The 15,010-nt window shown below is 45.4% G+C and overlaps 1 protein-coding gene across 1 annotated transcript in view; it reads right to left on the reverse strand.

Annotated features, from left to right (window-relative positions):
- SLC12A8 (solute carrier family 12 member 8) overlaps window positions 1-15,010 on the reverse strand; it is a gene marked incomplete at its 5' end in the record, with an annotated part of 141,088 nt that overhangs the window by 43,085 nt on the left and 82,993 nt on the right. Inside the window, one exon of the mRNA XM_080919665.1 lies at window positions 5,180-5,326. Coding sequence (XP_080775791.1) covers window positions 5,180-5,326 — 147 coding nt within the window. The remainder of the gene's footprint in view (window positions 1-5,179; window positions 5,327-15,010) is intronic.

The raw sequence follows: 15,010 nt of genomic DNA on the forward strand, positions 1-15,010 counted from the left end.
CTCCGTGTCGTTTTCATGGAGATGTCTGCACATCTGTGTTCCCTGCTGCTCTATGTACGATAGTTGGGAAGTGGACTCGGCCTAGGTGTCCATCAGCAGATAATGGGGAATGACAATACGGAGCATATACACAGGGGAAGTATATTCAGCTGTAAGGAAAAGTGAAGTAATGACATTTGCAGAAAATTGATGGAACTGGAAATATCACACCAAGTAAGGTAACTGTGGCCCAGCAGATGGCACCCACTCTGCCAGAGACGTGGAGCATCGCTAGGAGCCAGGAATCTGGAAAGGCCACACCTGTGGGAGGGGTGAGGGAACAAGCTTTGAAGGGGAGGGGAGAGAGGAACGCATGATATGAAGTAAAGAATGAGAGGCGGGCAATGGCACACGGCATCAATCCCAGCACTTGGGAGACAGAGGTAAAGGTTTGAGGCCAGGCTGGTCTACATAGTGAGTTTCAGGACAGCCAGAGCTATATAGTAAGATCCTGTCTCAAAAAAAAAAAAAATAATGAAAGAAAGGAAGGAAGGAAGGGAGAGAGAAGGGGAGAAGAAGGAGGAGGAAAGGAAGAAAGGAGAGAAGGAAGGGAGGAATGGAAAGCAGTAGAGGTTAAAAGACAGGGAAGAGGGTGGAATAAAGAACATTAACCAAAACTAAGGATGTATGAAAAACCCTAGGGAAGCCCACTACTTTGTAAGCTAATTTAAGTATTCACTGTTTTTGCTTTGTTTTGTTTTGTTTTTAAAGAAGGGGTGTGGCTGCATGAGTGGACAATGCTTCCCCTAGGAGCCAGGGATTATTAAACTGTTACAATATCCTTTTCAACCCAATCGCCAGTTTGTTGCCTTTTCCTCTTCAACCCAAATAAACTCAATCAATGAAAACACGACTCAGTAATTAGGAAAACAAACTGTGGTCTATTTTGGTCAGATTTATCAGTACACTCTCTATTCCGCTCCTAAGAAATCCCTCTCACTTGTTGTGAACAGTCCTCTTGTTCCGGTTCTCTCCTCTCCTCCCTCTCCTCTGACTCCTCCTCTTCAGTTTTCTTCCCTGACTCCTCCCCTTCTGTTTCCTCTCCCACCCCTTCTCCCTGTCTAATCATGCATTGCCTTAACATAAATCTACAGTAAGCAAAAATAAATTTTTCTACTACAAATTGCTTTGGGTCATGGCATCTTATTATAGGAACAGGAAAGTAATGAATCCAGTTGGTAAGACCTTATTGCTGAAGGCACAAACCATTTGGGTTGCAGGATATAGAGACTGAAGCTGGAACTGACCTGAGATTGTCCTCCTAGCAGAGTGCGGAAAGACACTGTGCAGGCTGCTTGGAGAGAAAATGTACCAATGGCACTGCCTAGCAGTGAACCACTGTGCAGAGATGCGCCCCCTGGAGTAACAGTGGCGCAGTGGCTGTCACGGTAACCAACCACTTTCTGATTGAATTCAAGGACTGTTTCCAACCACTTTCTGATTGAATTTGAGGACTGCTTCCAACCACTTTCTGATTGAATTTGAGGACTGCTTCACATAAAAGAATTCATGTCTGGAACTTTAAGCTCTTCAAAAGCCCACAGTTGGGGAGGTCATAGACCCCAAAGGGAGAACTTAGTAATGCTATTTTGTTAAACGAACATGTTGGCAAACTGCCTTCTAAATATTTAGAATATTATATTAAAAAATAATAAATGTTCATTATTAGGTATTAGTGCTGTTCTTAACTTTAGTTAGAGAAGTCTATTTGGTTTTGTTTTTACTTTGCTTTGCCTGTCTGTTTGTTTGTTGTTTTATAGTCAGCTGTAGTTAATGCAGAGATACATAACCGGCCAGTGATGAGAACCCATGACTACTTAAACGCTCAGCCCTCGATGGGATGTCTATACCAACCCCCACGTCTCAGCTATGAGAACATCCTGGAAAAGGGGGTGAAAAGAATGTAAGAGCCAGAGGATGCGGGGGAGTCCTGTGTAGTGTCTTCCTCTAGACGGGGCATGGCTATTATACTACACAATTCTGTGTAGTTACCTGCACAGAATTAAGTCAACAAGACCAATCAATATACTCCAGCAGGCGTACTAATGGGCCTCAATGGGTTACAAATAAGCGGAAAGAAGTTAAAAATGTGAGACTTCTTGGAGGAGGGCGGGAGAGTTGGAGGTGGGTATGATCAAGATACGATGTATCTTGTAAGCTCCTTGTATTCCTGGCACCCAAGTATGACGTTTCCAGGAATAAGTACATTTTTAAAAGTTATCACACACAAAAAGATTGAGTCAAGATATTTGCCAGAACAGATGTAAATTATATACATGCAGTTGTAGTAGCAGGGAGGAGGAATCACCCACTACAACACTGTTTACCGGAGCCACTCACATCCGTATTAGTCAGTAGAGAACAGATCAAGTAGACTATGTCTCATAAACATAACAGAAAAAGAATGAGGAAATCCTTTTTAAATTAATATAGAAGATGGATTTCTAAACCACATATGAAAACGTTAAAAATGCAAAGTACAAGCAATATACTGAGAGAACTGTCTGCTGTATGAAAATCTGGAAGGGAAAGATACAATTTGGAAAACAACTGGGGAGCCTGAGGAGACAACTCCATTAGTGAGTACCTACATAATCATGAGGACCCGAATTCAGATCCCCAGCACCCAAGTAATCTGCGCACGGAGGCTTGCATCTGAAACCCAGCATAAGCAAAGGTGGTGGTGTAGACAGAATGCTCACTGGCCAACTAACCTAGCTGTATCGGTGAGTGACCTTGCTTCAAAAAATAAGGTGGTGTGGCCAGAGAGGTGTCTGCGTGGTTAGAAGCACTCGATCCTCTTCTAGAGGACCTGGGTTCAGTTCCCGGCACCTACCCAGCAGCTCACAACCATCTGTAACCCCAGCTCTAGGTGATCTGCTGCTCTCTTGTAGCCTTCATGGACATGGCATTCAAGTAGTGCACAGACATACATGCAGACACAACACATACACACACACACATATTCACATAGACATACACATACACGCACATAATTTTTAAAACAAAAAGAATGATTGAGAAAAACATAAAGATGCATACAGCCATACCCATGCTTACACTTACAAGGGTACATACCCAAAGAACATGTATATGTAATCACACACACACACACACACACACACACACACACACACACACAGACAGACACACACACACACACACAACAATAATCATAAAGACCCAGAAAAAATAGTGCCTTAAAGGACAAAATTAAGGTTAGGACAGGTAGAAAAGTTCAACATAGGAGTAGAAATTCCTGATGGATACTGTTTATATAAGGTTTAATTTTGATCTGGGCTCATTGTATCTCATAAAAAATAAGCAATGGGCTAGAGTGATAGCACCACCATTTAGATCACCAACTACTCTCCCGGAGGACCCAGGTTCAATTCCCAGGACCCGCTTGGAATTAAAGTAGCTCATGACCTCCTTTAACTCTATTTAGGGACTCAGATGCCCTCTTCTGGCCTTTGTGAGCACCAGGCATGAAAGTTGTGCACAGGCACATGCATGCAAAACTTCCAGACACACAAAAGAAAAAAATAATAATAAATTTTAATGAAGTGGAATAAAGGTGCATAGTATATCAGTCACCTATTCTTGAGGCATCAACCACTACACCTCCCTGCCCTTGTCAGTTGGAGAGAAGAAATAGAAGGAACTGGCTGTGGTCAAGTGTAGCTAAATGCTTAGTACACAAATGGTGGAGGCAGGAGGATTGCAAGTTTCGGGCCAGCTTCTTTCTTTCAAGAAACAAACCAGGGCAGCTGAGATGGCTCACTGGGTAAAACCACTTGGTGCTAAGCTTGGTGGCCCAAGTTTGGTCCCCAGGATACGCATGGTGACTCCTACAAGTGGTCCTGGTGTTTTGTGGGTCGTGGTATGGTTTGGTGGGGAGAGGGCTACCTCAGCAGGCCCATGCTAGGTATCTCTCCCCACCAGGAACCAGTCATATGACAGGTCTAATATAAAATAGAGTCTATTTGGGGGCATGGGAAGGGGGTTTGAGAAGGGAGTAAAGGCAGAGAAGGAGAGGGGAGAGAGAAGGACAGAGAGAGAGAGAGAGAGAGAGAGAGAGAGAGAGAGAGAGAGAGAGAGAGGGAGAAAGGGGTCAAAGAGCGAGAAGAAAGAAGCCAAAAGGTCCCTTTTACAGTAAGTCTGGCCTATGTGGCTGTTGGGCAGAGTCTAGATGGAATGGTAACATGCTGACAGGTCTTCTTGACCACATCTACATGTTCTCTCTCTCTCTCTCTCTCTCTCTCTCTCTCTCTCTCTCTCTCTCTCTCTCACACACACACACACACACACACACACACACGCTCTTCCCATCCTTCACACAAACATATAAACAAATAAAAACAGAAACATTTGAACATGCAACCAGAGAATGCTAGCAAACTTTGGCAGCCCTGAGCTGTCTAGTGAGACCTGGTTTGGAGACAGAGGAGTTATAGTGATTTACACCCGCTTGGGATGAGGCTGGAGTCAGAAAGGCTGGTAATACAAAAACAAAGTGTAGCTTACAAGCCACAATACAGAGAAGTGGGATTCCCTGTGTCTATGTCTACTGGACGTTAGGAAAGTCTTTTGACCGTCCCAGCTGTCACTCAACCCTGCTATTCAGAATCAGTTAGAGAGCCCATAGCCCATAGTGTGGGGCCTCATCAAACAGTCACCGTCGCCACTGCCACCGCCACCACCATCACCGTCACCACTACCATCACCACCACCGTCACCACCCTTTTTACTATCACCACTATTACTACCATCACCACCACCACCACCTCTACCTCCACTACTACCCAGAACACAGTGAGCCTGTGGGAAAGGGCTGCAAGGGCCAGTTCTTTTCCTAAACAAGAGATTCTTTCTTTCATGCTAACTTTGGAGGGCCCTGGATTTGTTTTTACTGAAGGAGGGGCCTTGCCCCACAGCCGCTCAGCACCAGCTGGTGCCCGTGATTTACAAGATTCTCTGTCTAAGCAGCTAACGCACTCAAAGACATGGCTGAAAGATACAACTTCCAACCCCACTTTGTCTCACTCCAGAGACCAGAGACACCAATCGTGCTTCCGAGAGGCCAGGACAGAAAAACAGAGAGAGGGGAGAGAGATAGCAAATAAAATGAGCCACTCACCCCATTTCCCAGAAAGGCGAGTGCAGGAATCACTTTGTCCTGGGCGATGCTCTGTAGAATCCGGGGAGCTCCATAGAGCCCCCCCATACAGGAAGCCAGGGATGAGATGTACAAGCCCAACAGGAAGAGGAAACCAACCAGAGATACCTATGTGAGGCAGATGTCCCACCATTACCACAGGCTGATCCTGAATGTCCTACAGTGGCCCCTGTGTAAACCAACTAAAGAGAGCCACTGCAGGAGTTTAGGCTTCTCAGTAGCAGGGGATCAGACTCTCAGGGACTGAACTCTGACAGCCTCCTTGAAGCTCTTTTTATTGCTGTATAAAAAGACACATTTAGCAGGTCAATCTCCAAATACCAAAACTTACCTGATCTAGGGGTGTACTGGCTGGTTTTATGTGTCATCTTGACACAAGCTGGAGTTATCAGAGAGAAAGGAACCTCACTTGAAGAAATGCCTCTATGAGATCCAGCTGTAAGGCATTCTCTCAATTAGGGATCAAGGGTGGGAGAGCCCAATGTGGGTGGTGCCATTTATGGGCTGGTCATCTTGGGTTCTATAAGAAAGCAAGCTGAGCAAGCCAGGGGAAGCAAGCCAGTAAGTGACATCCCTCCATGGCCTCTGCATCAGCTCCTGCTTCCTGACCTGCTTGAGTTCCAGTCCTGACTTCCTCTGGTGATGAACAGCAATATGGAAGTGTAAGCCGAATAAACCCTTTCCTCCCCAACTTGCTTCTTGGTCATGATGTTGGTGCAGGAATAGAAACCCTGGCTAAGACTAAGTGTCTAGACCCATCACCTAAGCAAGTCTCAACCATAGAGATTTCCTGGTTTGCCAGGCATGTCCCCAGATTAAGTTATGCAAAGCCTCTGAGAACCCTTCAAAAGAGTAACCCCATAAAATCTCAGATAACAATCTCTGACAAAAGGCATCTTTAAAGGTTCATGTCAGATACAACCGCTCTGCTAAAATTCCATTACATGCCTGGGTTGGGCTTACCCTCACCTCTCCCCAGGGCAGCACCTACTGAACAATAAGGAGACTGTCAAAGGACTAGTGGGAGTTCTTTAGGCCATGGGTATGTGTTCTTGAAGGGAATCGAAGGACATTGAGCCTTTTTTTTTTTTTTTTTTTTTTTTTTTTTGCCTTGGAGAAGAACAGCTTTGCAGTGCTACACATTTATAGCCATTACCATATGGAATTCCTTCAAGAAGCACAAAACAATAATAGGTCATAAAATGAACCCCCTAAAAACAAACCAAAGTAAGACCTTTATTACATTTTTTAATAGTGTGGAGGTATGGGGTGAGAGGGATTCCAAGACAGACATGTATCAAACAGAGAACCTATAAAAACTGGTCTCTTACAGTGTGGGTCCCAAGGATCAAACTGAAATCATTAGGCTTGGACTGTGTCTCATCTCCTGTTGAGCCATCTTATGGGCCCAAACTTTTCTCTGTATAAATTAATTGTGTCAGGCATTGTGTGATAGTGACCAATATAGTTATCCAACAACCAACACTGTTTTTTTTTTTTAAAGATTTTAGGAACATTTACTGGTTTGCTACTTATTTGGAAAGAGTGCTCTATGGTCCTGTACACCTATGTAAGTTGGAAGATGTAACCTGGAACAACAGTCCTTGACTTACACTTTGCAGCAAGGTCTCTCTTGTTTGCCTCCACATTGGGTGCATATTCTAGGTCAGATGACTTGCAAGCTTCTAGAGGATTCTCTTTCCTCTACCTCCTCTCTTGCTGTAGAAATCCTAGGATACCTGACATGTGACTTGGGTTTTTCACATGGATCCCAGGACTGCAAAGCCTGAAGTGAGCCTCTGAGCTTTCCAGGGCCTAACCTTTGTTGGGTTGGTTGGTTGGTTGGTTGGTTAGTTTTGTGCTCTGAGACAGTGTTGCTGTAAGTGCAGATTGTTATTAATTCACAGCACTCCTACCTCCACCTCAGAATCTGGGATTAAGGCAGCTATGCCAGTGAAACCCTGACTTGACCCTTCCTAGTCCCTGGTACCCTGCTCACTCTCTGGATATTTGTGCTCTGTTTCTAGCTCAGCCTCAGATTCTGCAGTCCTCAGCCTCTCCCCTTAGTCCACTCGTTCAGGTTAGTTCATTCAGGCTTGGCTTCATTGCAGTGCCTCTCAAACTCCTGGCTTCTGGGCCCTATCCTTGACATTTCAGATTTAGGAGGTATTGAAGGGAGCCTAAGAATATGGATTTCCAGAAGGTTCCAAGGTAATGTTGATGCCAGTGGCTAGAAAGCACACTTTAAGAGCTGTTGGCTGGCTACGATTCCAGTCAGGCTCTTGTACTCCCCGTGAATGATGCCCTAGGTTCCTAGCAGAGTTGCAAATTCAACCCTGATCCTAAAATCCCAGTTACAACAACTCCTAGTGGTTGATAAGCAGACTCCACAAGTCCATGAGTTCCCTAGTCCTACTCTACACAACACTTGCTGTTGTACTGCTAACTAAGGATTAAGGTCAAAGTCTACCATTGTCTGGATATCCTTCTGGGCTTGGTGCAAAATGAAGGACTCCCTTTACTAGCAGCACTTCCCATTCTCTGGCCTTAACCCACACACACCACTAACCTGCAGAATCTCACATAGCCTTAGTTAGATTACAGGTTCAACTTCCCTTCTCCAGATATGAACCCATTCAGCTAGCACCAGAGATTCCCAGAATGCCCCCCCATGCTAATGAGGCGTCTTGGACTTTAAGCCTTCTGCCAGTGATCTTTGCCCATCCTGGATATTCTAACCCTCATCCCCAAGTCACAGGACTTCCAAATCCCCCTGTACTTCATTTGCCAATGATCCCCAATTCCCGTGGGAGCAGGGAGGGTCACACTTGATGTTGGGACCTTCTATCCACACTCCCTAAGCTGCCCATCACTCAACACTGAACATCAAGAATCAACACAATTGACAGCCGACCGAAGGCTCATCTGGATCTGATCTCCACAAGCATCTGCATGCACATGGTGCATATAAACTCATTTGAGTACATGCACATATGCACGAATTTAGAAATTCTTATGAGTCATCTCACTCCTCCCCATACCAGTGGTTGGTTGTTCCCCAGCATTATAAGGCACAGGTCAGGCCTACCACAGTCTCTTCTACTGACTGCCATTTTCAATTAGGTAGACCTCATGATCTTTCACTCAGTATTCTTGGTGCCCAACAGAGACATATAAATGGTAGATTAATTAACGAATGTAATCCACAAGCCACATATCTCACAGGTATCAAGAGACAGAACAAGAGAAGACAAAACTGTTCTTGGTACCAACTGCTAGTTATGCAGTAGTGCCCCTGGTTGATGAACCCATCCTCATCTGGGCTTCAGGAAGTCTCTTTTTCTGGTAACTGGCAGCTTCTCTCCGTGCTGCCTTGCTCTAAACATAGTGCTCATTTTCCTAAACATGACAGATGGGTGAAATGCAACCTTCAACTTTGTCACATGCCCCCCTTATTGTTGGGGGTTCTCCATCTCTCATTGTTACTTAGCTTCAGGTGTCACCTTGATACAGTCCAAAGCTTTGTGAGGAAGTCTTAATTGAGGGACCATCTAGATTGTCTGAGACATTTTCTTAATTGCTAATTGATGTAGGAGGACCAAGTCCACTGTGGGCAGTGCTATCCCTAGGCTGAACCTGAGCAGCATAAGAGAGCTCACTGAGTAAGCCAGGAGGAGCAAGCCAGTAAGCAGTGTTTTTTCATTGGTTTCTGTTTCAAGCTTCTGCCTTGGCTTTCCTTAATGACAGACTAAACCCTGTAGGCAAATAAACCCTTTCCACCCAAAGTGGCTTTTTGGTCAGTGTTTTATCGTAACAAAGGAGATGGAAACTAGAACCCCTATGTTTTATTTCCTTGTTTTCAGCAACGTGTTTTTCCACGTAGTCCAGTCATATTGAACCCAAGACCCTGGTTAACCGACTTCCTCTGTCACAAATTATTGCTAAAATAATCTGCCTGATAAACCCTGTTCCTCTCAGGATTCTTGATCTGAAAGCACTTACAAACAACAACAGGTCTTGTGAGATGCCTCAGCAGATAAAGGCATTAGCTACTAAGCCAGACAACCTGAGTTTGATCCCTGCAACCCACAAGCTATCCTCTGACCTCTGTGCATGTGACCCTTCCCCTATAGATATATGCTTTTTTAAATGAATATATCCGCAGGACACTGGAGGTTCCCACTGCTCTCCAGTTCAGTACCCTGCGCCTTGCCAGTGACCTTTACCATATCATCCTCATTCATTCCTTACACTTGAAATCTTCATTGACCTAACCTCAGCCATGAGCCCTATTAGAGCAAAGAAAGCATATGGTCCTTTGGGTTTTTGAATGTTAAATGGGGGTCTCACAACCTGCAAGATGGGATGTGAGATGGTCAAAGGCAGGACATCATGGTCCACGACAGAGCCTTCATTCCCCATGAGCTACTTTTCCTGCAGGTATTATGTCATCCCAGGCTCTCATCTACCGCCTGCTTCAGCATTATATCATCATCCCAGGCATTATATCATCATCTACCACCTGCCTCAGCATTATATCATCATCCCAGGCATTATATCATCATCTACCGCCTGCCTCAGCATTATATCATCATCCCAGGTATTATATCATCATCTACCGCCTACTTCACGGTCATGGGTTTCTTAGGTGTGTCCAGCCCTGCCCTTCCCACTTTATTATTAGAAATCACTGTTATCAGTGTTTCCCGTCACCCTGGGTTATTCTCTCCCCTTTGAGATTGTCTAAGCAGAGGCAAGGCTGACCTCACCAGCTCACCCTGCCCTCCCCAGAGTCCAGTGCCATCCTGTCTCAGATGCTGCCTACAGCAGAGGCTGGCCAACCTGATGCATTAGTGAAGCCTGGGCGCTTTACATAATCTGAGTCCTGGATGTTTTACACAACTGTGAGGGAAACCCTCTGTGGTTGTTTCTCCGTGCATCCTGAGAGGAGCCATCTTTTTGAGTGTGTCTTCTCTGCATCCTATGTCGGCAACTTAAAAAAAAAAAAAAAAAAAAAAAAAAAGACTGAGATGAAATTTTACCAAAAGCATTTGGAAAATTTAACTCAGTGACTCTCTTCTCAGCCCTCAGAGTCACCCCAGAGATCCTAACTCAATGAGTCCTCAGCAGAACACGGGCTCTGATTTTTAAAAGTCTCCCAGATGACTGACAGAAACGGGCAGTCAGCATAAAGCCCAGGAGGCTAGGAAAGCATCTTTTAGTGTCTGCAGAGGATGGGCCCTGGGTCACCAAGGCTATGTGACTCTGGATGCCCAGGTGGCTGGTATAAAATGGCCTAATATCTAGATAAAATTTTTCTACAATGTCTCGCTCACACTTTGAATTACTACACATAATATCTAACACAAATGGTTGGATCTGTTAGGGATTTATAAAGAGAAAAGCTAGGTTTAGAAAAACGAAATTTAGGGTGAGGCATTGAGACAGGATCTTGCTACTGTAGCTCTGGACATCCTGGATCCACTGTGTAGACCAGGCTGGTCTCAAACTCAAAAGAGAGATCCACCCGCCTCTGCCTCCCTAGTGTGAAATTAAAGGTGTGCTCCATCACACTTAGTGACAAAGTGCATTTCTTTTTCTTATTTTTTAAAACTACGGGTTGAATGTGTAGAATGCATACATGCAGGCACTTATGTGTATGCATCTTCGTCTGTGTCTCTGTCTCCCCACCCCCTCTGTGTGTGTGTGTGTGTGTGTGTGTGTGTGTGTGTGTGTGTAACCCTCATTTAAAGCATGACCATCCATGGGAATGAGACACGTAGTCTACATCCCCCCAGTGCTGGTTGGACCTCAAGAACTTGATCAGTGTCTGGCTCCATGATCTCCATGACACTGGTGACTTCATCTTGGGCTTCCTTCCACAGATACACCCTGGGATTCCTCCAGAACCCGTGAGCTGGGGTCAGAGCGAGGATCACGCAAGCATAGTAGCTAGTTTACTTTTGGACGAGAAACAGTGTTTAGAATGACCTGCTCACTTACTACTCTTTATATAAGACTATTATTCAGTTTTTATTTGTTTTTTTTTTTTTTTTTTTTTTTTTTTTTTTTTTTTTTTTTTTTTTACAAACTAACTGAAATGTTGGTCCTTTCTTCTTTCCCGGCTGAATCCTAGCTCTTCCTTTATAGTTGTCATCCACCCATGTGTTTCGGCAGCATCTGCTAAGGTTACTGTCTGTCCCGGAACCACACAGGCTTGGCAGGCAACATAGACAGATGCCAGCCAGAGCAGACCGTGCACCTTCGTTCTCAACTCCCACAGAATCAGGTCACTTTTACATGAATGTTTTCATGAAAACCTAAGACATATTGGCAGGCATGGAAATGTGTGTTAATGATTCTTAAACAATTAAAGACAATATCCATGCCGTCACAAAAAGCCACCTTTCTGAAATGTTATAAGAATGTAAAGAACCCTAGCTATTCTTCTAGTAATTACTCATGGAAGTAATCAGGTACATATATCACACATGGCTCTCCGCTTTTGGTCTTACTCAGGCCACCACTGAGTTCTGCCACACAGGGACTTCCCCACCTCAGTAGATGTTCTCTTTTCTTGGAAGACTGGCTTTGGCATCATTTAGAAGGGACTCACTTGACCTCATCTAATTCCTGTGGCCCCTGGATGTTATTGTGGGGAAGATCCTGATGCCCCTGAAAGTCCAAATAAACCAAGAAGGCAATGCCTCCACCTCCCCAGCTTCCTCCCAACTCACATTTCCAGAAATGTGTTTTGCAATATTCCCCATGACCCTGCAGACTGACCTCTGCCCCCGGCCAAATTCTACCTTCACTTGGCAGCCAGTGCCCACAGAGGATCAAAGCTTGCTTTGTCTCTGAGGGGGAGTGCTGCCTATGACCTGAACAGAGGATGGCTCAGCCAGGAGCAGGTGCTGTGGTGGGCACAGCGTAGATGCCCACAACCACTCACCAGCTATGAGCTCTGCCCATCCCAGGGATAGCATGCTGTATACTCTGACTGTATCATGGGCATGCACAGTCCCCACTGGATACTTGGAGCCATGAACAGCCTGAAGGACTAGGGCTGACTCTGGTTGGATTTCAACCCGTAACAGAGACTCTTAGGGGTCTTCTCGGTACTTCAGTTGCTCTTATCCTATGAACTGGCATTTCTTAGGTTTCTTGGTTCTCTTGGCCTGTTATAAACACCCACTTCCTGGAGTGTGTGCGGTTTACTTTGGAACATTACTTTTTCCTGTTCTTTAGTATTCTCTACCACAGAGGATAGTGGGATTGACAACTTTCTTATTGGATTAAACATGGAGAATGCAAGGTGGAACAAAGTGTCTCTAAAATAAATGTCTCCCCATATAAGAATGTCCCCATGGTGAATTTGAAAGGGTTAAATTTTAATAGCCACACTGTGCTTTCAAAGGTTTTTTCACAACCGGCACATGGAGTAATGCATTTGAAGAAAGTGAGGAAAAAGTCCTTCTGGTGTGGGGAAAGTGGGTTGGAAAGACAAAGAATTAGAAATAGATCAGAGAAGCTGCAGGGCATCCCGACAGATCAGCTGCCCGGGCACACGTGGTAAAGGCCTGAGAAAACCGGAACTATCCAGGAGGACTGTCAATAGCCAACACTGGCAGGGCCATGGGAAGGAGCAGCAGAGAACGTGTTCAAAGCGTGTTCTCTGCGTCTGAAGGTGGTGGTAGGAACAGATGCAGCTGAGCTCAGAACCCAGACCTCTCTGAGATGTGGACCTGAGCTGGATGGCTTAATAAAACTACGTGAGAGTGACAGACGGTCCACACAGACACCTCTAGAAGCTGACGTCTCTGGGTCCTGGTGGCAAGCTCACACCACCCGACTGTCTGAATCTAGTAGCCATTGCTGCAGCCACTTCAGACCCAGAGGGAAACACTGGGGGAGGGAGGAGTCTGGGAAAGGATCTGGGGTGATCCTTTGGGGAAAGGGAATGATGGGGTGCTCCGCTCCTGGAGTTTTCCTTGCTGGTCCATCCCTGTTCACCCTGCATCTGCTGAGAACCAAGCACAGTTTTCTACTTTTGTCTGTGGACCTTCACCGCCTATTCCAGAGAAAGGTCTCTGTGCACCCTCTAAAGTCTGTGCTCCGTTTCTCACTCTAGCATGTGTATATACGCATGTACGTTCCCACACACCAGAGCCAAGCCTGGCTTAGTAGGCGTGGCAACCTCCACTACCTCTGGACCAGTGGCAATGACAAGAAAGTCCTCTCTGTTAGCAGGTTTATTGCTGATTGAAGACCTTCCACTCACAGAGACTGTGGAGCTGCAGCGGGCACCTCTGGAGATGGTTTTGATGTATGATGGGGTCAGCTTCCTTGGTGATAAGGCCACCACTGTGTGTGTGCTGAGCTTTCCCTCTAAAGCAGAGGAAAGGAAGATGAGCCACACCCAGCGGATAATCTACCACCCTCCATCCAGACCAGAGTCTAATAAAGAGAGCACGAAGGAGGGAGCTGCTAGAAAGGAAGCAGTTTCAGAGGCACACACACACACACACCCTCAGCTGCATACAAGCAGGTGTACCTGGTGAAGCGCTCCTTCTCAATTCAGTGGCTTCCTGAGATTTTTAGTTTCTCAAGTGCAGCCACACTTGCTACTTCACTGAGAAGGGGTCTGTAGAGGTCAAATTTTAGATGAAATGGTGTGTGTGTGTGTGTGTGTGTGTGTGTGTGTGTGTGTGTGTGTGTGTATGTGTGTTCATGTTTGTGCACTTATGTGTGTGTACATTTGTCTGTATGTGTGAGAGAGTCTGTGTGTGTGTGAGAGAGAGAGAGAGAGAGAGAGAGAGAGAGATAGAGAGAGTGAGTGAGGGAGGGGATGGGACAGGGAGAAACCTTCCCTGGAAGCAAACCTTGCAACCCAGTGTTTGAGATTTGGGGTATTAGGTGAGCTTTCTCCTGAGCTGATTTCTTTTCCCTTCACATCTTACCTTTGGTCTAAGGTCATGACCTCTGGAAACAAGTATCACCTGTACTGGAGTCTGCTCACTATAAAAAGACACCTGAGTGGGACATGGAGATCAACCAGCCTCAAGCGCATCTTTAGAAAGTACTTCCTTCTGTCAGGATTTCCCCATCACTGGCCTCCTCATCCTCAGCTCCACCCCAGAGAACAGTGCAGGAATTTGCAAGAGGCTCTCGCATAACTAGCCACCATTCTCAGGAAATAATGGGAATTTCAGAATCTGCTTTTCCTCTGGGAACTTAGGGCACCATAGGAGTTTTAGGGGATTTTTCCCCCCAGAAATTCTAATTCTTGTAAGTGCCAAATAAATGTTCTTGGTGTCACATGACCTGTTGTCTGCAAAGAAGCAATGGAACTCAAGGAATTCATTAACCTGACCTGGTTTGTGCTCCAGAAACAAAGATGCTGTAGCCAAACCAACCAAGAGTTGCTGAGATTCCCAGGAGAGCCTGCCTTCCTGTCTTTCTCCACACCAGCCTGGCCCCCTGGAGCATGTGTGCCGAGAGACCACATTCACATTTTCTCCTTCTATCTTGTGGGTTGAAAGATGTAACTTAGGTCCTTGGGTTGGCAGAAAAAACCTTAGCTCGATGAGCCGTCTTGCTGGCCCTCCTCCTTGTTTTTTTTTTTTTTTTTTTCTAAAGATTTATTTATTTATTATATATGAGTACACTGTAGCTGTCTTCAGACACACCAGGAGAGGGCAACAGATCTTATTACAGATGATTGTGAGCCTCCATGTGGTCGCTGGTATTTGAATTTAGGACCTCTGGAAGAACAGTCAGTGCTCTTAACCA

This window comes from Micromys minutus (assembly GCF_963924665.1).
Source record: "Micromys minutus genome assembly, chromosome: 7".
Classification (NCBI taxonomy): Eukaryota; Metazoa; Chordata; class Mammalia; order Rodentia; family Muridae; genus Micromys; species Micromys minutus.